The sequence below is a fragment of the Lucilia sericata genome, unplaced genomic scaffold (genome assembly GCF_015586225.1).
Source record: "Lucilia sericata isolate MDLA Ls3-8-SP2 unplaced genomic scaffold, ASM1558622v1 Contig003884F_arrow, whole genome shotgun sequence".
In the NCBI taxonomy this organism is placed as follows: domain Eukaryota; kingdom Metazoa; phylum Arthropoda; class Insecta; order Diptera; family Calliphoridae; genus Lucilia; species Lucilia sericata.
The window spans coordinates 1-25,927 of NW_023997064.1; the positions used below are offsets into that span (position 1 = coordinate 1).

General features: G+C 32.9%; 1 protein-coding gene across 2 annotated transcripts; it reads left to right on the forward strand.

Annotated features, from left to right (window-relative positions):
- Positions 1-13,768: 13,768 nt before the first annotated feature.
- LOC119615007 (transcriptional regulator GZF3-like) lies at positions 13,769-25,348 on the forward strand. 2 transcript variants are annotated; one of them, XM_037971092.1, is made up of 6 exons: positions 13,769-13,852; positions 13,981-13,986; positions 18,352-18,424; positions 20,081-20,170; positions 24,239-24,265; positions 24,371-25,348. In XM_037971092.1, the coding sequence occupies exons 3-6, from the start codon at positions 18,376-18,378 to the stop codon at positions 25,159-25,161; spliced, it is 957 nt and encodes a 318-aa protein (XP_037827020.1). In that variant the 5' UTR covers positions 13,769-13,852; positions 13,981-13,986; positions 18,352-18,375; the 3' UTR covers positions 25,162-25,348. The 2 variants fall into 2 exon arrangements, with proteins under 2 accessions (XP_037827020.1, XP_037827021.1); XM_037971093.1 differs by lacking the exon at positions 13,769-13,852 and adding an exon at positions 23,384-23,435.
- Positions 25,349-25,927: the final 579 nt, after the last annotated feature.

A 25,927-nucleotide genomic window follows, 5' to 3' on the forward strand; every position in this document is an offset into this window, starting at 1 on the left:
TACTATAAAACAAAAATAATAATTTTAAATTAATTCAATTTTATTAATGATCTCCACGTATATTTAAGAAAAATAATAGCACTTTAATAACATTTTTTGTATAAATAGACAAATCGCCACAGTGGCACATGTTCTGCATACAAAGGAAAAAAACAACAGCAACAAAGAAAAAAACTTGTAAAACATTGAAACAAGTTTGTACAACATAAATGCGACAAAATTTGCGGCAGTTTGTCATTTTTTCCGAACCCAGCTACTCCCTGGGTGCAGTACACATAAAAAATATGGACATCGATTTTATGGGCACACAAGAAAATTAAATAAAAAAAGACACACCAATATAATAAATGTGACAGCAGCGTTTATAACTGAAATATGTGTCCAAGTACATGAAGAGATTATTCTGGTAGGAAGATTATATTCAAATTTGGTATTTAACTCACTGGTTCATACTCCTTAGGGAGCCAGAGCATAAATTGCTTATTTCTTACGGGTTGTCAGTAAATTGCTAAAAAGAACAATGGATTTTTTTTTTTGTTGTTGTTGTTCTTGTTGTTTTGGAAACAACATAAATCACTTGGCTGGTGTTGTGTTGGTTGTCGGTACCATTATCTCATAAATACATCAACACTATCAATATTTTAGGAACAACATAAATATGTATGTAGTTTTGTAGCTGGGATTTGTTCGTTATTTGTTTAATAGGCCCCTCCTTTACTGCTCTGCTCCTGCCACTACTACTACTCATCAGCATCACAACACTTTTTGCGGCTAAACAAGATGTTGCTGCAACAAACAAGCAGCAACAACATGAAAAAAACCCGAAATAAAAAGTAAATAAATTCGCACATGATCATGTCATGTTAAAACAATTGCAATTATGATCGAATCGTCTGACGCCGTTTCATGTACATAAATGAGTAGATGGATGGATGTGTATAGAAATTTTCACTTTAAAATGCGCCTGGTGTTGAAATGATTTACTTGTAACATTCATTTTAATGGCACTGACGAGGCGCCTTTTCACTTTGAAAGGCCCTGTCACTTAAGTTTTCAAAAGCAGTAGTATTTAACAGCAAGTAATCGCAAAGATTTTTGAAAACTTACCTCGCATTGCTGGTCTTGTCTCTCTCTCTCTCTAAAATATGAAATTTCTGTTTTATTAGAAAGTTGCTGCTGCATGTTTTCCACAACAGATTCCAGCAAATCTATGAAGCATTAAACTACAAGTTTAGCATGTTAAATGCAAAAGCATAAACTGCATAGAAACATAGTTTTGTATTAACATATTTGGTCAATGTTTTCAAACACCCAAACGAATCAACATGGTGGTATCTTTAAGTTATTTCCTTTTCCGGTGCTTCATTTTTTTCATTCTTGAAATAATTTCCAAATTATATTATTTAGGGTAATTTTATGTTATTGTGTGGTAAATTAAATAAATAGAGAATTATGCAAGTTTTTCAATCGGTTGTTTCATTTTTAAACATATATTATTTTCAAAATTTAGAATCTATTGTCTTTAGTCTAGTCTATAGTCTGGTATATATTCTAGTCTATAGTCTAGTCTATAGTCTAGTCCAGTCTATAGTCTAGTCTATAGTCTATATATATATATATATATATATATATATATATAGTCCAGTCTATAGTCTAGTCTATAGTCTATATATATATATATATATATATATATATATAGTCTGGTATATATTCTAGTCTATAGTCTAGTTCTATAGTCTAGTCTATAGTCTAGTCTATAGCCTAGTCTATAGTCTAGTCTATAGTCTAGTCTATAGCCTAGTCTATAGTCTAGTCTATAGTCTAGTCTATAGTCTAGTCTATAGTCTAGTCTATAGTCTACTCTATAGTCTAGTCTATAGTCTAGTCTATAGTCTAGTCTATAGTCTAGTCTATAGTCTAGTCTATAGTCTAGTCTATAGTCTAGTCTATAGCCTAGTCTATAGCCTAGTCTATAGTCTAGTCTATAGTCTAGTCTATAGTCTAGTCTATAGCCTAGTCTATAGTCTAGTCTATAGTCTAGTCTATAGCCTAGTCTATAGCCTAGTCTATAGTCTAGTCTATAGTCTAGTCTATAGTCTAGTCTATAGTCTAGTCTATAGTCTAGTCTATAGTCTAGTCTATAGTCTAGTCTATAGTCTAGTCTATAGCCTAGTCTATAGTCTAGTCTATAGTCTAGTCTATAGTCTAGTCTATAGCCTAGTCTATAGTCTAGTCTATAGCCTAGTCTATAGTCTAGGCTATAGTCTAGTCTATAGTCTAGTCTATAGTCTAGTCTATAGCCTAGTCTATAGCCTAGTCTATAGTCTAGTCTATAGTCTAGTCTATAGTCTAGTCTATAGCCTAGTCTATAGTCTAGTCTATAGTCTAGTCAATAGACTAGGCTATAGACTAGGCTATAGACTAGACTATAGACTAGACTATAGACTAGACTATAGCCTAGACTATAGACTAGGCTATAGACTAGACTATAGACTATAGACTATATATATATATATATATATATATATATACATATATATATATATACATATATATATATATATATAGTCTGATATATATTCTAGTCTATAGTCTAGTCTATAGTCTAGTCTATAGTCTAGTCTATAGTCTAGTCTATAGTCTAGTCTATAGTCTAGTCTATAGTCTAGTCTATAGTCTAGTCTATAGTCTAGTCTATAGTCTAGTCTATAGTCTAGTCTATAGTCTAGTCTATAGTCTAGTCTATAGTCTAGTCTATAGTCTAGTCTATAGTCTAGTCTATAGTCTAGTCTATAGTCTAGTCTATAGGCTAGTCTATAGTCTAGTCTATAGTCTAGTCAATAGTCTAGTCTATAGTCTAGTCTATAGTCTAGTCAATAGTCTAATCTATAGTCTAGTCTATAGTCTAGTCAATAGTCTAGTCTATAGTCTAGTCAATAGTCTAATCTATAGTCTAGTCTATAGTCTAGTCAAGTCTATAGTCTAGTCAAGTCTATAGTCTAGCCTTAGTCTAGTCTATAATCTAGTATAACACAAGATCTTCATATGCATATATATGTACCTTAGATTGCTAGATCTAATAATAATTCATATATTTTCCGAATGTTTCGATCCTTACTATATCTTTCAAGTAATCCACTTTTATGCACCCAAAATATATATTTAAAATTTCACTTTTGTCTTATTTTTCTGTAAAAACCTGCAACATTTTTTATCCCACGAATTTACTTTTTTCTTTAATTTTTTCCTTCGTAGTGCTCATATTTATGCAAATTTTCTGCTGCTGTTTTTAAGGTTCCTCCAGGAATATCTGCTTATACAAAAACAAAACAAAAAAAATCTGATTTCTTATCAACAGTTTACAATCTTTGCAATCAGCTGGATAAAACTTGATTCTTGAATTTCATACGTAAACGCGCATTCCTTCTTCCTTGAAAATATTTACCTTTCACGAGTTATTTCAGACAAACGAACGAAAAACGAGCCGTATTGAAAATATAAACAAAAGAAAAAACTTTTAAGATCAGAAAAAGATTTATAACGATTTCTGTTAAAACAAAATTTAAACAATTCAATATTATCTGCAACTAAAAACCATCATGAAGCAACCGCAAATATTTCTTTATATTTTTTTGCATGAGGATCCTGCTAAGCAATCATATACAGGGTGTTACAATTTTTATATTAGAATCTCATAATTTATATAAATTATAACTACAATATCAGATTTATGTCTTTGCATTGTTAGAAACTTTTGCAGCAAGTTTTACATTTTTAACACTTTTTAAACCACCCTGTTGTGGAAGCGAACATTTGTAGTGTTAATATGTATCACACATTTACTGATAGGTTCCCTTTTATTTCCATACTTGTATGTATTCCTTAACTAAAATTCACATTATCGCTTTAAAAACCTTAAAAATATAAAAAGACAAAAGTTTGAAACTATTTTTGGCATCCTTTTTATGATCACGAACAAAATATTTGAAGAATTCGTATGAAATAAAGACAGTGACATTTTGGTTTTCAATTTATTTGTAAAAAAAAAACTACACACACCTCTAGATATTTTTCTCATGGTTTAGGCAAATGATTCTGTAATAAACATGAGGACTTCGTAGATACAACCATTTTGTAAAATATTACCTTCTTGTAACAGTGGACCTCTGTAAATTAAAGTATGCACGAATAATTCAAATCATTACAAGTATATTCTCAGTAAATACATATATTAAACATTGATAAGATACTTTATAACCGGCAACCAAATGGGGTTGTAATGATGTTATAAGTGTGGTGTAATACATAATACATTACATACATCGAAATATCGGTCGTAGAAATTCACGATCCCTCTGTCTATCTTATCTATCCCTCTGTTCGAGCGAGCGAGGCGAGCGAGCGAGCGAGCAGCGAGCGAGACGAGCGAGCCTTGAAGCGAGCGAGCGAGCGAGGAGGAGCGAGCGAGGAGGAGCGAGCGAGCGAGCGAGCGAGCGAGCGAGCGAAGCGAGCTAGGAGCGATGCGCAGCGAGCTAGCGAGCGAGCGAGCGAGCGAGCGAGCGAGCGAGCGAGGCGAGCGAGCGAGCGAGCGAGCGAGCGAGCGAGCGAGCGAGCGAGCGAGCGAGCGAGCGAGCGAGCGAGCGAGCGAGCGAGCGAGCGACCGAGCGAGCGAGCGACCGAGCGAGAGCGAGCGAGCGAGCGAGCGAGCGAGCGAGCGAGCAGCGAGCGAGCGAGCGAGCGAGCGAGCGAGCGAGCGAGCGAGCGAGCGAGCGAGCGAGCTAGCGAGCGAGCGAGCGAGCGAGCGAGCGAGCGAGCGAGGCGAGCGAGCGAGCGAGCGAGCGAGCGAGCGAGCGAGCGAGCGAGCGAGCGAGCGAGCGAGCGAGCGAGCGAGCGAGCGAGCGAGCGAGCGAGCGAGCTAGCGAGCGAGCGAGCGAGCGAGCGAGCGAGCGAGCGAGCGAGCGAGCGAGCGAGCGAGCGAGCGAGCGAGCGAGCGAGCGAGCGAGCGAGCGAGCGAGCGAGCGAGCGAGCTAGCGAGCGAGCGAGGCGAGCGAGCGAGCGAGCGAGCGAGCGAGCGAGCGAGCGAGCGAGCGAGAGAGAGAGAGAGAGAGAGAGAGAGAGAGAGAGAGAGAGAGAGAGAGAGAGAGAGAGAGAGATAGAAGAGATAGAGAGAGAGAGAGCGAGAGAGAGAGAGAGAGAGAGAAGATATATATAGAGATATAGAGATAGGAGAGAGAGAGAGAGAGAGATAGAGAAGATAATAGATAGATAGAGAGATAGATATAAGATATAGATAGTATAGATAGAGAGAGAAGAGATATAATATATATCGATATATATAGAAGAGAGAGAGTATATATATATATAGATATAGATATATAGATATATAGATATATATCTATAGATAGAGTAGATATATATATATATATCATATATCTATCTATCTATCTATCATCTATATCTATATATATCTATCTATATCTATATCTATCTATCTATCTATCTATCTATCTATCTATCTATCTATCTATATCTATCTATATCTATCTATCTATCTATCTATCTATCTATCTATCTCATCTATCTATCTATCTTATCTATCCATCTATCTATCTATCTATCTGCTGGCTGTCTGTCTGTCTGTCTGTCTGTCTGTCTGTCTGTCTGTTTGTCTGTCTGTCTATCTATCTATCTGTCCGTCTGTCTGTCTATCGATCTAGTGTTCTGTGCTCCTGGTAGAAACCGAAACCACTACATTCGGTTTGACAGACTAAATCGTGAGTTAGTTACTTTTGCAACTCCCGCTCAGACCCTATCACCTTTTCAGCTCATCAGACTCAAATGTAGTCAACAAAAATTCATAATTACAAATCTCTATATTTCAATCAAATTTTGTAAGCCTAAATTATAAAGTCTCATTTGTCTTAAGATATTTGCAACATTTTTATTATGCTCCCATTCATTCTAGGGAAAGTAAACAGTTATTGTTCTGAATATACATATGTATGTATGTATATTTTCAATAAAACTGTTGCTATTGTTGTAGCTTAGTTATTTGTTAATATTTTTATTGTTGTTGTTGTGCGATTATCCTAACTTGGCTAAAGAGGCCTATAAATGGACGTAATAATAAAACTAAAGTGTTTTGTTGCGTGTAGCTGCAGCAACAATAATAAAACACATTGGAAAAAAATTACACGAAGTAAAACAAATCGTTCGACAAAATAGGGCGACGCTAAGCAGGAACACAATACTACGATCATACTGACCCATTCAAATATTTATTTATACAGATGTCTGGTTATAAAGCCATAGCAGTATTGTTTCGTTGCATGAAAATTTTTTTATAATTTTTGCTGCAAAAAATTAAAAAAAAAAAATTATCCAAAAAAATGTTTCTTAGCAAATGCCAAAACCAAGTTGGTCTTAAATAAATTGACATTTAATGGAGACACTTTGTTTAAAAGCGGCAAAAGCCGAAAGACACAACAACAACAACCAAACAAAACATATGGATGGATTAATGCTCCTACGAGTTCCACAAAACAACCAACAAACAAATTTAAAGCATCCTGGGTACTGCTGGCTTTATACAGTTTATATGAATGTATAGTAGTGGTAGTGGTGGTGGAAGTATTTTCAGCTATCGGTAAATAAAATCTAAGTGCATATTTGTAGGAAGAAACATAAGCAATCTGCTTGTATTTCTAAACACATTTGTTCGACCATCAATTGCCAGCTATTGTTATGTACTTCTCTTTAGCACAGCCTCCATCCATCGAACAAATTCATGTACACAACAGAAGCACTGGCTAACTGACTGGCGATTGTTTTGCTTTGCTTGCTCCTCTAGTTGGATGCTGCTAATGCCAAAATGTTGGAGAAAAATAAATAAATTGCCTCGTATAAGTGAATTCTTGTTTCAATTATATTCATGTTAACATAATAATTTAGTATAAAACCGAAGAAGCTTTTTATTGTTGTTGGTGATGCACATCGTTTCCATACGCAATGTAATGACAATATGTACGAGAGTTTGTTTTTAAACACTGGTCTCTTAACATTTTCATTTTGATATAGTTCTTTTAAAACCCCCCAAAAAATAACAGCAACAAAAAATACAAACAAAGTGTTCACATGACTTGAAAATGAAATACATCGATCGATAGGCCTAAACACATGTTAATATGGTTCTGGTTTTTAAAATACACTGGAGAAAAAAACTTGTTCTGTTTATAGCTAAAAAGCAGAATTTTGCTCATATCTTCGTTATTTTTGTACGGATTTTATAGATTTTTAAGTGCAAACTTCTCGAAAGCATGTCTGATAGAATTATGAAAGATTTGGAATCCAAAGAAATCTAGCGTCTTAAGGAAATTCTTTTTAACGGACGTATAGTGCTTAATCAACTATCAAATTAATCAACTAACAAATTGTGCACGCGTGACATTGAAATCCAAATGAACAATTTGGGGAGAAATTTCGGGACTAGCAATAGGGGGCGTGAAACCTCCCTTTTGAATTAAATATAAAATTTCATATATGTAACTAGGAAACTATTGGAGCAAGAATCTTTAAATCTTGCACGAACAACTTAGACGACAATGTAAACACTTGGGTAATAAATTGGCGGATTAGCAATAGGGGGCATCGCACCTCCCATATGAATTAAATACAAAAATTCGTATATCTGGGAAACCATTAAAGCTATAATACTGAAGGCATGTTTCCTTGATGATAGACCGCATCTTGGTGTATTGCAATCCGGGAAGAGAGAGGTGCTACCAGTACCTCTAGTCTGCCGGGACTATAAACTGGTGTTTACAATTCACTGCCTGGCCTAGTCCTTGCATGAATTAAAAAGAGGTCTAACCAGAGCACCACATAATCTGGTACTACGGGTAGCCAGTTGCCCACAGGACTTGTCCTGGATGGTCAGTTGGTTGAGGTTCCTTCGGGATCCACATAGCGGCTGTGGTTGAAACCTAAATCGCAGGAAGGGGTGTTTGGTTAAAAGACTGATACACGTTGAAATATAATTTTCAAGATACATTTCTGTTATTGCTCCCAGATGCTTGGAGTGGTACAAACTACAGAGCATGTCTGTGGATTAATAAAATGTTGGATTTAAGCTGATAATGCAAAGATTGAGTATACGAAGTGGAGTTTTTCTGGTGCTTTTTGATGTTTACTCTGATTCGATAGAGCGGATGGAGTAATTGATGGATTTGACGGATGGAGTGTTTGGAGGCTTATGATGTGCTAAATAATGGTTTAGCAAGGTCGTCACTGCCCTTTCCTTAATTTATCGGCGATTTTCCTTCATGGTTGAGTGTGTTAGAGTTTACTCTAAAACATGCTCAACTTATCACAGTGGGTCTCTGTGGCAACTGAAATAAGTCTTGACTACTAAAATGATCAGTGTTTCGGACTACCAATTTCGTCCCCTAGATGCTGTTGCCGAATCAACAGAGCCATCTCAGTAGTGTGGTTGAGCGGGGTTAGATTGTCGGCGCTAGATTAAGCTTGCTCATGACACCTGTTCTTCCTCAACGGGACTACTTTGGTAAGAGATTAGATAGCTCGAGTACTTGAGCAAAGTGCGCGTATAATGGACCGGCATCCATATACGTAAATTGCAACCTGCATGTAAGAAACACAAAAGGGCGGTGATGAGTCGCTGTATTTTTGCTCACCCAGTGGATGAAAAAGAACGCCGTTAGATAGGCCAACACGGCAGGTACTCACGTAAAGCCCTGCGGCATTCATAACATTTTGCAGGGGCAACATTGCAAGCCATATGGACAAATTTAAAAAATTAGTGAACTTGGAATAGTAGGCAAGCTCTTTCCATATAGAAATTATGAAAGGCATGGCAACTCTAAATGTAAAAGAAAGAAAATTCTTAGACAAATTTTAGTTTTGTGCGGATTTCTTCTCCGTCTCCGCAGCCGCAAGATTGTATTTATACTCATAGACTGGACGGTTTTAAAAAGTAACGTGACATACATGCATACATGTATTCCTCGTTCATATATATAACATTTTCTCCAAGTGTATATCAACGCGGTCACTTTTAGCTAAAAATTTCTTTAGAAATTTGATTATTATATCTTTGCTTAAGAAAACTTCTCATGATTTTAAAAACTCTTTTGTTTTACAAACAATCCCATACACACCAGCAATAAAATCTACCAATGGACCTACTATAGAACATACTAAACATACATTGCAACACAGATACGAACATGCAGCAGCATGCAACTACCAACAATAACAATAAGAAGAACAACAGAAAAATTGCAGCAAAAACAAAATCAATAGTTGTATCAGCACCTGAAATTGTTGGCAAGTTTTTGTTGTTTTTTTTTTTTTTTTTTTTTTTTTTTTTGAGATATCAATACAATCTCATGTTGTCGGCATTTAATCTTCTTTCTATTGTCCTCCACATCTGGTGTGTGTGTGTGTGTGTGTGTGTTAAAAAGACACCATTTACTTATGAAGCCTGCAACAGCATGTCTGTCCAAATCTATGTTTTAATCCTCTGTTTGTTGCAAAAAGCTTTAAAAGCATATATATCTTAAATGTATCTGATACAAATATATAGTACGAGTTTTAAATAAATTGTTTATAAACTGTTGATAAAGAAAACCCCCAAAAAACATTCATCTCAAACACTTTTAGACCGAAAAATGTAAAAGAAAATTTTTAAAATTTTTTCTTAAAAACAAAGTACAAAATAAATGACCGCTTTACTTTTGTTAAACTTTCACTTTTTCATTAAGAAACAATTTGAAATACTTAACTATTAATAATACCAGCATTTTCTTAAAACTTCCCTTATCATTATCTATTTTTTAGCCAAATTCTAGGCGACAATCGATTTCGTTTAAATTGTCCCTTTTTTAGTATTTTGTTTAAATTTTTGAATTTTAATTTTAACAACCAAATATGTGACATATTATTATTTTAATAATATGTTTGCAATTTGTTAATTGTTACTTTACTTTTACACACAATATTAAACAAAAAAAATTAAAAAAAAAACAACGAAAAAGTCATAAAAATATAATATTCACCGGTTACTTATCATTAAAATAAATTGCCAGCACGCAATACGAAAAGTTGTCGGCCACATTCGACAAGTTGGTGAAACAAACAAAAAAAAACGTACAAAATTAACACATTGTTTTATCATCTGCCAATAATCTGCTGCGTGTAAAAATGTCCCAAAAATGTTTTTGCAATAAAACGAATGATATTGTAAATACTTATTAATTCGTAACTATAATATGATCACATGTTTTACAGAGAAAATTATAGTGTTGATTTGACTGGTTGCAAAAGGAAGACCAGATAGGTTGTAAATTTAGAGCCATTAGTCTAATGATGTAGTTTAATTTGTTGTTGTTTGACATCTATATATATAAAAATGAAAGTGTGTTTGTATGTATGTATGTATGTATGTATGTATGTATGTATGTATGTATGTATGTATGTATGTATGTATGTATGTATGTATGTATGTATGTATGTATGTATGTATGTATGTATGTATGTATGTATGTATGTATGTATGTATATGTATGTATGTATGTATGTATGTATGTATGTATGTATGTATGTATGTATGTATGTATGTATGTATGTATGTATGTATGTATGTATGTTTATTTGTTTGTGCTTTATAGACTGCTAAACGGCTGGACCTGAAATTTTCACAGTTTCTTCCTGTATGTCTGGAAAGAACTATAGACTACTTTTTATGTTGAAATTTCATGTGGGCGATGTGCCACGCCCATATTAAGAAAATATTAAATTAGTATATCTGAGATAATATAATAGTTAGAATCAAAGTATAACAAGTAGTCCGACTCTTTGACAGCAGTACCTAACTCTAAGCATGTGTTAGTGAAAAAGTACCTAACTCTAAATATGTGTTGGTAACAAAAATGTATATGTGTTGGTGCGTTCTGAACACACAGAGTTTTATAAAATAATACAATTTTAAATTTGTTTGAATTTTCAATACCAAAAATTGAAACTCTGTTTGTAAATTAAAATTCAACAACAACAAACATGAAATGTCAATAAATAGAAAAAAATATTGTTTCCAGTTTAAGAAAATTAAACAATATTTTATGTGAAAAGTGCAATGAATCTATTTTAAAAAATTACAGATTTTTTGTGGATAACTGAAATTTTGCGTACGATCCTTAAAAGTGGTCAAAAAAGAGGGTTTTGAGGGTTTTGACAAGTTTAAACTTCCCACAAGAGAGTTGAATTCTCACGGAACTCGTATATGTGAGAGAGTAATTTCCTATATGTGAGAGTCGGACTACTTGTTATACTTTGGTTAGAGTCTTCAAATTTTGTCGGAGCAACTTTAGTATTAATATAATTATTTAAGCGGTGGGGCGGATTAGCATTAGGGGGCGTGGCACCTCCCATATAAATTAAATACAAAAATTCGTTTATCTTGGAAACTATTATAGTTAGAATATTAAAAATTTGCACGAGTAACTTTAACATCCATGTAAACATTTTGGGAAATAAATTGGCGGACTACCCATGAGGGGAGCAGTACTTCCCATATTAATAAAATACAAAAATTGGTTTATCTGGGAAACTAATAGAACTAAATTCTTCAAATTTTGTACTAAGAACTTAAATATTCATCTGAACATTTTAGAGAAAAAAGAGCGGACTTTCGTCATGGGGGGCTTGGAGCCCCCATATAAATTAAATAGGAAAATTATTATATCTGAGAAACTATTAGAGCTAGAATCTTCAAATTTTAATTGAAGAACTTTGACATTCATGTGAACATTCAGAGGATAACGGGCGGACTTTTAATGGGAGGCTTGGCACCTCACATATGAATTAAATACAAAATTTCGCTTATCTGGGAAACTAATAGAACAAGATTCTTCAAATATTGCAAGAAGAACTTTATTATACATATGAACATTTTGGAGAAAAAAAGGGCGGACTTTCATCTGGGGGCTGTGAGTTCCCATCAGTGATGCCAAGTGTAGGGATTTTTCCCTTTTTGTAGGGATTTTTTTCAAAAATTTCACGTGTAGGGAAAAAGGGAAAGATTTCTTACTATTGTCAAATTGTAGGGATTTTTCAATTTCATAGTTTTTAACAACTAAAAATATACTCTTTCATGTATTAAACTTTTAAATTAAAAATGAAATCAGTTTTAAGTGTATCGTTAGTAAAAATTCCGCTTGTAATTTCTACAATATATGTACCTACATATCGCTACAAGACTGGCATAATCCAAAATTCGGCTTTCTTGAACTAAGGTCTTCAAAACATGCGACATACTAAAATCTTTCATATAGATTTATGAAATTTCAAATATGTCTATTATTTTCGATGTGAAATCGATTTTTTGTAAACGTAAAAACTAAAACCCACGTTTTTGTGAATATTAGACAACTAAAAATTTAATTTCAATTTAGATGAGAAACATATTAACCTCAACTATCTGAATCTGGATTTTTAAAACCCCTTGATTTGTTTAAAAGTTATTAAAAAAATAGTTAAATGTCATTAAATATCCATATCCATTTTTCTTGAAACGACTTTTTGGATTATGCCAATCCTGTAGGGCGATATATTCTGACTCCTTATAGATAGAGTAGTCGGGGGCTTAATGCAGTAACTCAGGATTGAAAAAATGAATTTAATGTTCTGAAAATTTATAAAAGTAAACCGCAAAAAGTAAACGCAAAAGTAAACCTTATTTAAAATAATTATTTTATGAAAATTTTTTTGTCATAAAATAATTAAATAAATCTTTCAATTGTTTTTTTTTTAATCTTAACTGAAGAGTCAGGGTTGGAAGATTTGTATGATGTAAAATTGAAAGAAAAAAAATTTAAAATTTAAATTCTAGAAATTTCATTCCTAAAAATTAAATACATACATATATGTATATTATAAAACGGAGCTAATATTTTAGTTTTTGATGTTATTTTTGTATTTTTTTAAGATAAACTTTGAAAAAAATGGAAAAAAGTAGTGTAGGGAAAAATGTAGGGAAAATAAAAAGTGGGTGTAGGGAAAAAAGGGATTTTTTCTCATAAGCGTAGGGATTTCTGAAAAAAATCTCCTGGCATCACTGGTTCCCATATGAATTAAATAGAAAAATTCGTATATCTGAGAAACTATTAGAGCTAGAATCTTCAAATTCTACATGAAGATCTTTGACATTAATGTGAATATTTAGAGAATAACGGGCGGATTTTTAATGGGGTCTTGGCACCCCCTATATGAATTAAATACAAAATTTCGTATATGTGGGAAAATATTCGATTTTTTTTTTTTACTTTGTCATCGATTACATTAAAATCTTAATTAACGTTCGGAAAAAATGCATCTCTGGAAAACATTACAGTTAGAATCTTCAAAATTACTAAGAAGATTTTTTATTTATATTGCTTTTAGGGTAGCAAAGCACACTGGGTATAGCTAGTTTAATATAATAATCGAATTGTGTAAGTTTAATCGATTTCATATAAGATGGAATGAAAAATGAGTTAAATAGTCTAATTACACAGTCCAACAAAATTTCAAAGAAGTCGAGGTATAATTTTCTAATTTATCCATTACATCTGGTTAAATTTTGAAAAAATTATATAGCAGTAATATACCCTTAGATTAAGTTGATAGGAGGATGTATACTAACAGAAATCCGAAGAAATAAATTGAAATAGAATAATATTTTTCCCAATTTTATCTTTATTTACAGACTGCTTTGCACTGGGCTGCCAAACAAGGCAATGAAGATGTTGTCAAACTAATAGCAGGAACCTACAAAGCCGATGTTAATGCTCAAACGGTAATTTATTACTAAAAAAGGAAATCTTTAATACAATTATAATTTATAATAATTTTATATTAAATTTTCTACTTTCATATCAATTTCATGACTCGCTTCTATCACATTTGAATGGAAATCAATCATAGAATGGGGTAAGTAAACTTCTAAAATAACAGATTTAGAAACCAAAGATGTCTTTCAAATACAAAGCTAAAATGTAAATGTTCAATAGTTTTGTTAACAACTTAATAACACAGCATATGGCAACATGTTGTTACTTTATAATTCAAGAAATAGTATCTTTATTACTCTTTCTCTTCTTCTCATGAGACACTTTCAATATATAGATTTTAAAGAACACACACACAAAACATCCATTTAACCAAAACGAATCTTGAAACATGAAATCATAGCAAAAAGGGTTGGGCCATTGTTGTTACTCCTCGTATTGGCACTTAATAATAGTAAGAAAGAAACATTTTGCAATTTCAATTTTGTTATGTGTCAAACGTGAAATTTTAAAATTTAAATATACAGATTTACAAATCTGTATTAAACGTATGCATGTATGTATGTATGCTGTGAGTATGTAAAATATTTACATTTATATAAAATTGAAATTGGCAACACATTTGTCGCGACAAATGAAATGTTTTTCTATAGTAACACAATGAAGTGTTTTGAGCAGAGACAGTGATTTAAAAGAACTTATTCATTGATTGTTTAAAACTGTAATAAACTATAGACTAGATTATAGACCAGACTATACTATAGCCTAGACTATATATTAGACTATAGATTAGACTATAGACTAGACTATAGACTAGACTAGACTATACACTAAACTATACACTAGACTATAGACTAGACTATAGACTAGACTATAGACTAGACTATAGACTAGACTATAGACTAGACTATAGACTAGACTATAGACTAGACTATACACTAGACTATAGATTAGACTATAGACTAGACTATAGACTAGACTTTACACTAGACTATAGACTAGACTATAGACTAGACTATAGACTAGACTATACACTAGACTATAGACTAGACTATAGACTAGACTATAGACTAGACTATACACTAGACTAAGACTAGACTATAGACTAGACTATAGACTAGACTATAGACTAGACTATAGACTAGACTATAGACTAGACTATACACTAGACTATAGACTAGACTATTAGACTATAGACAGACTATAGACTAGACTATAGACTAGACTATAGACTAGACTATAGACTAGACTATAGACTGAGACTATAGACTAGACTATAGACTAGACTATAGACTAGACTATAGACTAGACTATAGACTAGACTATAGACTAGACTATAGACTAGTCTATAGACTAGACTATAGACTAGACTATAGACTAGTCTATAGACTAGACTATTACTAGACTATAGACTAGTCTATAGACTAGACTATAGACTAGACTAGACTATAGACTAGACTATAGACTATACTATAGACTTGACTATAGACTAGACTATAGACTTGACTATAGACTAGACTATAGACTAGACTATAGACTAGACTATAGACTAGACTATAGACTAGACTATAGACTAGACTATAGACTAGACTATAGACTAGACTATAGACTAGACTATAGACTAGACTATAGACTAGACTATAGACTAGACTATAGACTAGACTATAGACGACTATAGACTAGACTATAGACTAGACTATAGACTAGACTATAGACTAGACTATAGACTAGACTATAGACTAGACTATAGACTAGACTATAGACTAGACTATAGGACTAGACTATAGACTAGACTATGGACTAGACTATAGACTAGACTATGGACTAGACTATAGACTAGACTATAGACTAGACTATAGACTAGACTATAGTACTAGACTATAGACTAGACTATAGTCTAGACTATAGACTAGACTATAGACTAGACTATAGACTAGACTATAGACTAGACTATAGACTAGACTATAGACTAGACTATAGACTAGACTATAGACTAGACTATAGACTAGACTATAGACTAGACTATAGACTAGACTATAGACTAGACTATAGACTAGACTATAGACTAGACTATAGACTAGACTATAGACTAGACTATAGACTAGACTATAGACTAGACTATAGACTAGACTATAGACTAGACTATAGACTAGACTATAGACTAGACTATAGACTAGACTATAGACTAGACTATAGACTAGACTATAGACTAGACTATAGACTAGACTATAGACTAGACTATAGACTAGACTATACACTAGACTATAGATTAGACTATAGACAAGACTATAGACTAGACTTTACACTAGACTATAGACTAGACTATAGACTAGACTATAGACTAGACTATACACTAGACTATAGACTAGACTATAGACTAGACTATAGACTAGACTATAGACTAGACTATACACTAGACTATAGACTAGACTATAGACTAGACTATAGACTAGACTATAGACTAGACTATAGACTAGACTATAGACTAGACTATAGACTAGACTATAGACTAGACTATAGACTAGACTATAGACTAGACTATAGACTAGACTATAGACTAGACTATAGACTAGACTATAGACTAGACTATAGACTAGACTATAGACTAGACTATAGACTAGACTATAGACTAGACTATAGACTGACTATAGACTAGACTATAGACTAGTCTATAGACTAGGACTATGACTAGTCTATAGACTAGACTATAGACTAGACTATAGACTAGTCTATAACTAGACTATAGACTAGTCTATAGACTAGACTATAGACTAGACTATAGACTAGCTATAGACTAGACTATAGACTAGACTATAGACTGACTATAGACTAGGACTATAGACTAGACTATAGACTAGACTATAGACTAGACTATAGACTAGACCTATAGACTAGACTATAGACTAGACTATAGACTAGACTATAGACTAGACTATAGACTAGACTATAGACTAGACTATAGACTAGACTATAGACTAGACTATAGACTAGACTATAGACTAGACTATAGACTAGACTATAGACTAGACTATAGACTAGACTATAGACTAGACTATAGACTAGACTATAGACTAGACTATAGACTAGACTATAGACTAGACTATAGACTAGACTATAGACTAGACTATAGACTAGACTATAGACTAGACTATGGACTAGACTATAGACTAGACTATGGACTAGACTATAGACTAGACTATGGACTAGACTATAGACTAGACTATAGTCTAGACTATAGACTAGACTATAGACTAGACTATAGACTAGACTACAGACTAGACTATAGACTAGACTATAGACTAGACTATAGACTAGACTATAGACTAGACTATAGACTAGACTATAGACTAGACTATAGACTAGACTATAGACTAGACTATAGACTAGACTATAGACTAGACTATAGACTAGACTATAGACTAGACTATAGACTAGACTAAAGACTAGACTATAGACTAGACTATAGACTAGTCTATAGTCTAGACTAGACTATAGACTAGACTATAGACTAGACTATAGACTAGTCTATAGACTAGACTATAGACTAGACTATAGACTAGACTATAGACTTGACTATAGACTAGACTATAGACTTGACTATAGACTAGACTATAGACTAGACTATAGACTAGACTATAGACTAGACTATAGACTAGACTATAGACTAGACTATAGACTAGACTATAGACTAGACTATAGACTAGACTATAGACTAGACTATAGACTAGACTATAGACTAGACTATAGACTAGACTATAGACTAGACTATAGACTAGACTATAGACTAGACTATAGACTAGACTATAGACTAGACTATAGACTAGACTATAGACTAGACTATAGACTAGACTATAGACTAGACTATAGACTAGACTATAGACTAGACTATAGACTAGACTATAGACTAGACTATAGACTAGACTATAGACTAGACTAGACTAGACTATAGACTAGACTATAGACTAGACTAAAGACTAGACTAAAGACTAGACTATAGACTAGACTATAGACTAGACTATAGTTACAATTATAAATCAGACTATAGTCTCGAAGAATGAAATCCTAGAATGCATCCTTTTAAAGTATGCCTGAGCAATTTAAAGAGCATGAGTTTTTCGTTTCATATGTACCATTTTATTTTCACTCAAACAATTTCAATTTAATCAGTTTTATGTAGAAATCAAATCAACATGAAATGATTGACACTTTGGTGTGTTACATGTGTATGTCTGTCTGTGAGTAGTGCCTGCCTGCCCGATTTTATGGAAATGTAAGTAATGTGTGCGTGTAGTTTAAATAAAAAACGAGGTAGAAAAAAGGGGTTTTAAAATTGTTACGCTACTCAAAAATTTAAAATCTGTCATGTAGTTTCTTTTTTTTTTAAATGTCTACACTTATAAACAAATTTAAACTTATTTTGCATTTAAATTTTTAATAATTTAATCCTTTTATGTATGGCCTACAAATAATATTTCTATTGTTCTTTTAATTTATCTTTTATTTACAGGGTTATACTCCTTTACATATAGCCATGCAATTTGGAAGATCCAATATATTTGCTTTGCTCTGCAATACTTACAGTAAGTAACACCTTTTACTTTATAAATTTATTTTAACGTTTTATTGAATAGAAAATCTTTTAGTGATAACATTTATAGTTCGTTATCTTTAGCTGTCAATCAAAATTTATTTTCTTTCTTATCTTACCAAAAACCATAAAAAATGGGAAAAATAAACAACACCTCCTACTACTCTCCCAAATCAGAACTATAGATATGTACATTTCCATATTGAATGTTTTCTAAACTAATTGCCAAATTCAATATTGACTTATTTGAAGTGTTTGTTTTTGTTTATTCTAACTATTTGTTAGAGGCAAGTCTTTGATCCCCAAATAGCAATATCGGAGTCAATTAAAACGGGCGGCTTTTCTTTTTAACTTGATATAACATTTTTTTAATATTTACACAGTTGCCTTGTATTCTTTGCCAGACATAATGGAGTCATTTTAATTATTACTCCTCAAATAGGAAAAAAGTAATGTTTTGTGATTTATTTTCGATTTGAAAAATCACACCACTATCGCCCGTAATTACTTTCTCATAGTTATGTTGTTTGATTGTTTTTGGTTAAATATTTAATCGGAAGTCATATCTAGTATAAATTTTGGGAATTCTATTTATTATCTTAACTTTTCGATGAGTTCATAAATTTTTTATTTATTTAGGTCTCTTACATTATTATTGAATTAGTCATTAGAATTGTAGGGTTAGTTTAATAGGATATTAACAAATTCTATTATCAAAATTAGTTTCATTATTTTAAGGGTAATAATATATGTATGTATATTTTCGACTATAGAATAGACTATAAAGTTGACTATAGCTTTTACTATATACTGGACTGTAATCTCTACTTTAAACTAAACTGTAATCTCGAATATAGAATATATTGTAGTATCGACTATGGACTAGACTATACTTGCAACTGTAGAATATAGTCTTAACTATAGACTATGCTATAATTTCGCTTGAAGATTTAAATATAGTCTCAACTATAGAGTCTACTATAAACTCCACTATATTCTCTATAATGACTCGACTACAGTCTACTATGAACATCTCTACAGGTTCGACTACATACTCTACTAATTTTCGACTTCTAGTTCGACTATAGTGTCGGCTATTGTCTCGCTTATAGAGGCGACTATATGAATATATTCTCGACTTCGGTCTCGACTAGACTTGACTATAGACTCGACTGTAATCTCAGCTATAGATTTAACTATGAACATGACTACAGTCTCTACTATAATCTTGACTACTGATTATATTTTAGATTCGACTATAGTGTCTCTTATTGATTAATCTATATATAGACGTTACTATAATCTCGACAAGACTATAGTCTCAGCTATAGACGCAAATATTGACTATGCGCGACTGTAGTACTATTTATTCGTCTAAAGTTTTGATTATATAGCCCATAGTAACCACTATAGATATACGACTATTGACTCGACTGTAAACTTTACAATAGACTCATCTATAGACTTCATTATAATCATGACTTAAGACTTGACTATAATATCGAATTCAGACTCACCTATAGTCGCTGCTATGTACTCTACTAGAGACTTGATTATAAAATTTACTAGTCCATAATCTAGTCTATAACTTATTATCATCTATTTCACAAACATATTGAACAACTCTTGCTTCTCATTTCTCTTCCAGAGGCCAATCGTGATCTGCTCGACTGGGCTGGCAATAAACCTCTGGACTATAGTAAACAACAGACCAGCGTCTCGGCTTCCACCTACAGCAGTGAGTATTGCTCCAAATTCCTACTCAACGAACTTAACAACAACTATCACTTTCAACTACCACCTAATATGAAGAACGTCTCTGGTACTGGCAAACTTGCTATTGGAGGCGGTACAGTCGGTAGTGCTTTAGTACGCGGTAAAAAACGCTCTCAACTAACAAGCCCTCTAACACGCACCCAATCTCTACTAACACAAACTTCCGCAATGCGACGTCAAAAGAAATCGGCCGTACAATCGGTGAAGTATGGTGATGATGATGGCAATTTAATACCCTGTGACATGTTGCCATCACCACAAAGTTCACCGGAATCGTCACCGCGTAGTCTTTCACCCAAGAATATACGTCATGGTACGGTGGCTCGTCGTAAGGAGAGCTTTTTGCGTAAAACACTACGTGCTGCTACCTCCTCCAGAAGCAACAATAATCCAGATAATGTTACTAACCAAACTGTAATGGAATGATTTTTTTCACTCTTTCTTAATTTCTTAACTCCCGGAATATGTATAGTGTGCAAGTTTATGTAGTTGCTAAAACAAAAACAACAACAAATAGCGGTTGTAATGCCCACCACCAACAAAAAGTTTAATATATTTTGTTCTAATTATAATTTATTTGTTTAATAATTTATTTATTTATTTAACTGGTTTATTTGTTTCTTTATTATGCATGCTTTTTATTACAACTTTATTAAATTTATTTTCTATTTAGTTTTTAAAATGGCTTCTCAGTTTATAACAAAATTTAATTATGATTTCTTTTTATAACGCAAAATTGTTTATTATTAATATTATTTTTCTTTATTTATTATTTAAAATTTTTTAAATTATTGTTTAAATAATATGCATTTACTACAGGTCTTGCCAATTTTTTATGTTAAATCTTTAATAATATAACTATTTTAAGGTGGCTGATTAATTTTGCTTTTTATTGTTCTGAAATCCTTTAGATTATTGCTGGTTTAACTTATTAGCTGAGTTTTAATTGTTTAACACATTAATAGAGGTTGACCTATATTCACAGTAGTTTGTAGATTAGGTTATAAATTAAGTTTCGAAGCCGCTTTTAATAATTCTGAATAAGTGTACTTTTTAGAAGTTATGTTCTAAGATGATTTCTGGGATTTTAAAACCACTTGTGCCCTCAAGAAAATGCATTATTATTATTAATGCAATAATATAAGAGTAAACACTAAAACTATAGTTTCATCTATAGTCTGGTCCATAGTCTGAACTATAGCCTGGTCTTTAGTCTGGACTACAGTCTAGTCTATAGTCTGGTCTTTAGTCTGTATTAGATTTTGGTATAGAATCTGAACTATAGTCTGGACATTAATCTGGGCTATAGTCTGGTCTTCAGTAGGGTCTATTATGGTATGGTGTATAATCTGGTCTATAGTCCCGTCTAGTCTGGACTCTAGCCTAGACTATAGTCTGCACTACAGTCTGGACCATAATCTGGAATATAGCCTGGACAATAGTTTAGACTGTAGTCTGGACTATAGGCTGGATTGTAGTCTGGACTATAGTCTGGACTGTAGTCTGGACTATAGTCTGGACTGTAGTCTGGACTATAGTCTGGACTGTAGTCTGGACTATAGTCTGGACTGTAGTCTGGACTGTAGTCTGGACTATAGTCTGGACTGTAGTCTGGACTATAGTCTGGACTGTAGTCTGGACTATAGTCTGGACTGTAGTCTGAACTATAGTCTGGACTGTAGTCTGGACTATAGTCTGGACTGTAGTCTGGACCATAACCTGGAATATAGTCTGGACTATAGCCTGGACAATAGTCTGGACTGTAGTCTGGACTGTAGTCTGGACTATAGTCTGGCCTATAGTCTGGACTGTAGTCTGGACTATAGTCTGGACTGTAGTCTGGACTATACTCTTGACTGTAGTCTGGACTATAGTCTGGACTATAGTCTGGACTGTAGTCTGGACTGTAGTCTGGACTATAGTCTGAACTGTAGTCTGAACTATAGTCTGGACTGTAGTCTGAACTATAGTCTGGACTGTATTCTGGACTATAGTCCGCTCTATAGTCTTGAGTATAGTCTGACAAGTCTATATGGTCCATAGTGTGGAATGTGGTCTGTTGTCTACTCTACAGACTGGGCTATAGTCTATAAACTGGGTATAGTCTAGTCTATAGACTGGTTTATAGTCTAGTCTATAGATCGGTTTAACCTGGACTATAGAGTAGCCTATGGTGGTCTATAGTCCCTTCTAGTCTGGACTATAGCCTTTACTATAGCATGTTCTATTGTCTGTTTTACTATATACTATAGTCTGCTTTATAGATTGGAAAATAATGTGGTTTCGAATTGAAATTAAAAGTCTGGGCAATAGTCTAGTTTATAATCTCTAATATAGTCCAATCTATAGTATATTCTAAAGTCTTGATTACAATATATTCTAGTCGAGAGACTATATTTGAATAATGGACCAAAAAATGCGGACCTTTAGAGTTTAATAGTTTTAGTGTCTTCGGATATCATGAAAGCGCAATTTTAGAGAAAGAAAACTGAACAACGATCCAGAAATTATAATTTTAATAAAACAAAGCAAAGATGGATTAATACATAGATCATTATATTTATGCGCCGGCCAATTGTGGGAGAATCTCGTATCATAAATCTCAAACTTTGTAGAATTAATAAAGTTTGCATGACGTACAACGCTAAAACTTGGTTAACGAACAATATTTTTCAAAATTCTTTAATACGAACCCAGCTTTTTGTAAAATGTTATTAAAAATCTAAATTTTGCTTTAACCGAGTTTTAATGTTTATATAACACTTGTTAACAATTAATTGACTTACAATACATGTTGTGTATTTAAAACGACTTTTTATACTAAATAAACAAATTAATGTTTAAAATTAATAACTTTTTAACAAAAGCTCCTTAGAAGACAAAGGATAATATTCTCAATTCATGTTGCTTGGTTAATACATCATTTTGTTATTTAAATACATTATTAAAAAAAAAAACTGGACAAACAAAACCAATGATCCTAATTTAAACCACAAGACACCAGCACACATTTTTTTAGAAATTACTTTTTAAAATAATAATGACAATATAAATTTATTTATTTTTAATGCACAAAACCAACAACTGCAACTCTCTTTTATCGTACACTCTATCTATTTCGTTCAACGATCATTCTACGTGGATTAAATCAAAAACCAAAAAAAAATATTCGCAGAGATTCAAGCAATGCGTCAGCAATTGATCAGCAGTGGATATGGCACCTGGAGGCAAGTGGATAATCATAATCATGGCAGAAATGAACGCAGTGCTATTGAAAGCTTATTGGCACAAACCATAGCTATTTGATTTTTAATTTCATATTAATTAATTTTTTGCATTTTACTTTGTTTTATTTGGAAATAATAAAAAATTCTATATTCTTTAATGTTTAGTGTTCCGAACTAAAAATTTTATAACTTTTTATTTGTTACAAATGCTTTAAGAAACATTTTTTTAAAACAAATAATATTTTTAATAAAAAATTTGATTTTGCAAACATTTCTATTATCATTTGCCTATTAACAAGAGTCATTTACAATTCTCTCCACTCTCTGCAAAGAGATCTTGTTTTTTACATTCTCTCTTAAACATTGTTGCTAAATTTTGTTAACTGAGTGAGTGCATAAAGAGAAGACATTGATATTGCACTTTGCTAAAAGTTTTTTTTTATTAAAGAAGAACTTTGATGCTTTAACTTGAAAGCTTTTGGAATGCTAACTTTTTGTTTTGTTATCGAAATTTTTTGTGATTTTTTTTCTGTTTTCTGGGTTATTTTCGCAATGCAAAGTCTATATAGGGGTAAGTTTTTTGTTTTTTTAAATTGTTCCTATTTGGGTTGGCTTATTTTTTACTTCACCAGCATGTACATTTGAAAAAACGCAACATTTTCCATTACTTACATTGATTTCCTATGATTTTTTATCTGTTTCCATTATTTTTCAATATTTCATAAAAGCTTTTTTTCAGAACTTTTATTTTAAATGGATTTTGATAAAAATATATTTCATTTCTCTTTTCTTAACTTTTACAGAAATCAAAGCAAAGAGAAAACCTACAGGTAAGATTGTAATAATTGGTCTACTTAATACAAATATCATGAAAATAACTGCTGCAGAAACTAATCAAACTTTATTTCTACTTTATCAATATTTCTTTACACTAGTCGAAAAAGATTCGGGATTCCTACGGATTGGCTCTTTGAATGTGCGAGTGAAGAAAACGACCGAAGCATTCAGCAACTTCTTGGGAGTGGGCAATGGCACGATACACTCACACCACCAACAGCAACAACATCACCATCCACACGCAGCCTCAACAGTAAATCACCCTCACCAGCGCCATCACCGTCACCATCATTATCCTCATCATCTTCACGCTCCCGGTGGTATGATGCGGAATCAGCAGCATCTTCATCCGATGATGATGAAAAAATCGGCAACAATGACGATGAAGAACCCACCATCATCGATGAATCATCATCATCATCTACCGGCACCGGGCTCAAGAGCCAGTGTACCAATTAATTCAACAAAATATGACATGCTGCACAAGTCTTGGGGTTCCGCCGATAATATAACACAAAACGCCCTTAAAGCCACAAAAAACTATAATGATGATGACGACGAAGATGATGAGGATTCTTTAATGCCCCCACCCAAGGGTTTGGACAGTGTTAAGAAACGCCAAAAGAATACTAAACGTTCTTCGATATCCTCAAATGCCACCGACTCACCCCGAGATTCGATATCATCAACATCAAGCTCCAATTTTAATTCCGGCTACAGCAGCATGCCCACTACTCCCAATCAACTAAGATCACCTTTAGGTTTAGGTGTACCCAATAACTTGACAGCCGATTCTGATTCAGATTCGGCTTGTGGTTTCGATTCGAATTGGTCCATAAATGGTCGCAGTTCATTAAGTAGTGGTAATTTGAAATCTTCGAAATATTAACAATATATTAACCCTCGAATGCATTAATAAGAATACAAAATATAATTTGTATGACGATTTTACGAAAGCTAATTTTCAATTTGTAATTAGTATTAAGCTATTATATGTTTTACTATATTAACTGCCTTAACAATATATAAAATATCTGTTCTATGTAAAAATCATACTGCTAATTCATATGTTCAAACCCTTTTTTTTATTTTTTTGTCTAAATATAACAATAATCATTTTAATTAATAAAAAATTTTTAAACAAACGGAGTTTTCATCTATCTTAGGACTTAAACAATGTGGTCCAACTAATGTTTTCTCTTTAAATCATAGGTTATGTTAATATCAACCCTGTTTTTAAAGATTAGACTGACCACAGTGGGGTAGAATCGAAATCATTTTCAAAAAAATCTTAAATATCCGCTAACCACTGTCGCCAGATGTGGGGATTTATCCCCAAATTGGTGATTTCAAGTTTATCAAACTGGTTTTATAAGAGATTACAAATAATGATTATTGCTAAAATTTTAACTATACTATCCCATAATAGGGAGGTCGATCCAAGGCATCGACCTTGGGCAATTCAAAATCCAACCGAATCAACCCCCCAAATCAAATATCCATGGAGCAAAACAAACAATAGGGGCCTGCACCAAAAACAATATGTAAAATTCGTTCAAATCGAGCTATGAACAAAAAATGCCTGGAACTTTCGACCAGACCAGCAGTTCGGTTGGACAGTCCCGAACTACCTATTTAACCTACAATTTAGGGTT

Excerpts from the sequence above, each read along its gene's own strand:
- LOC119615007 (XM_037971092.1), top strand. The coding sequence starts at position 18,376 with ATGCAATTTGGAAGATCCAATATATTTGCTTTGCTCTGCAATACTTAC. Across the intron at positions 20,171-24,238 it reads CTCGGCTTCCACCTACAGCA|AAATCAAAGCAAAGAGAAAA; the intron begins GTGAGTATTGCT and ends TAACTTTTACAG. Across the intron at positions 24,266-24,370 it reads AGCAAAGAGAAAACCTACAG|TCGAAAAAGATTCGGGATTC; the intron begins GTAAGATTGTAA and ends TCTTTACACTAG.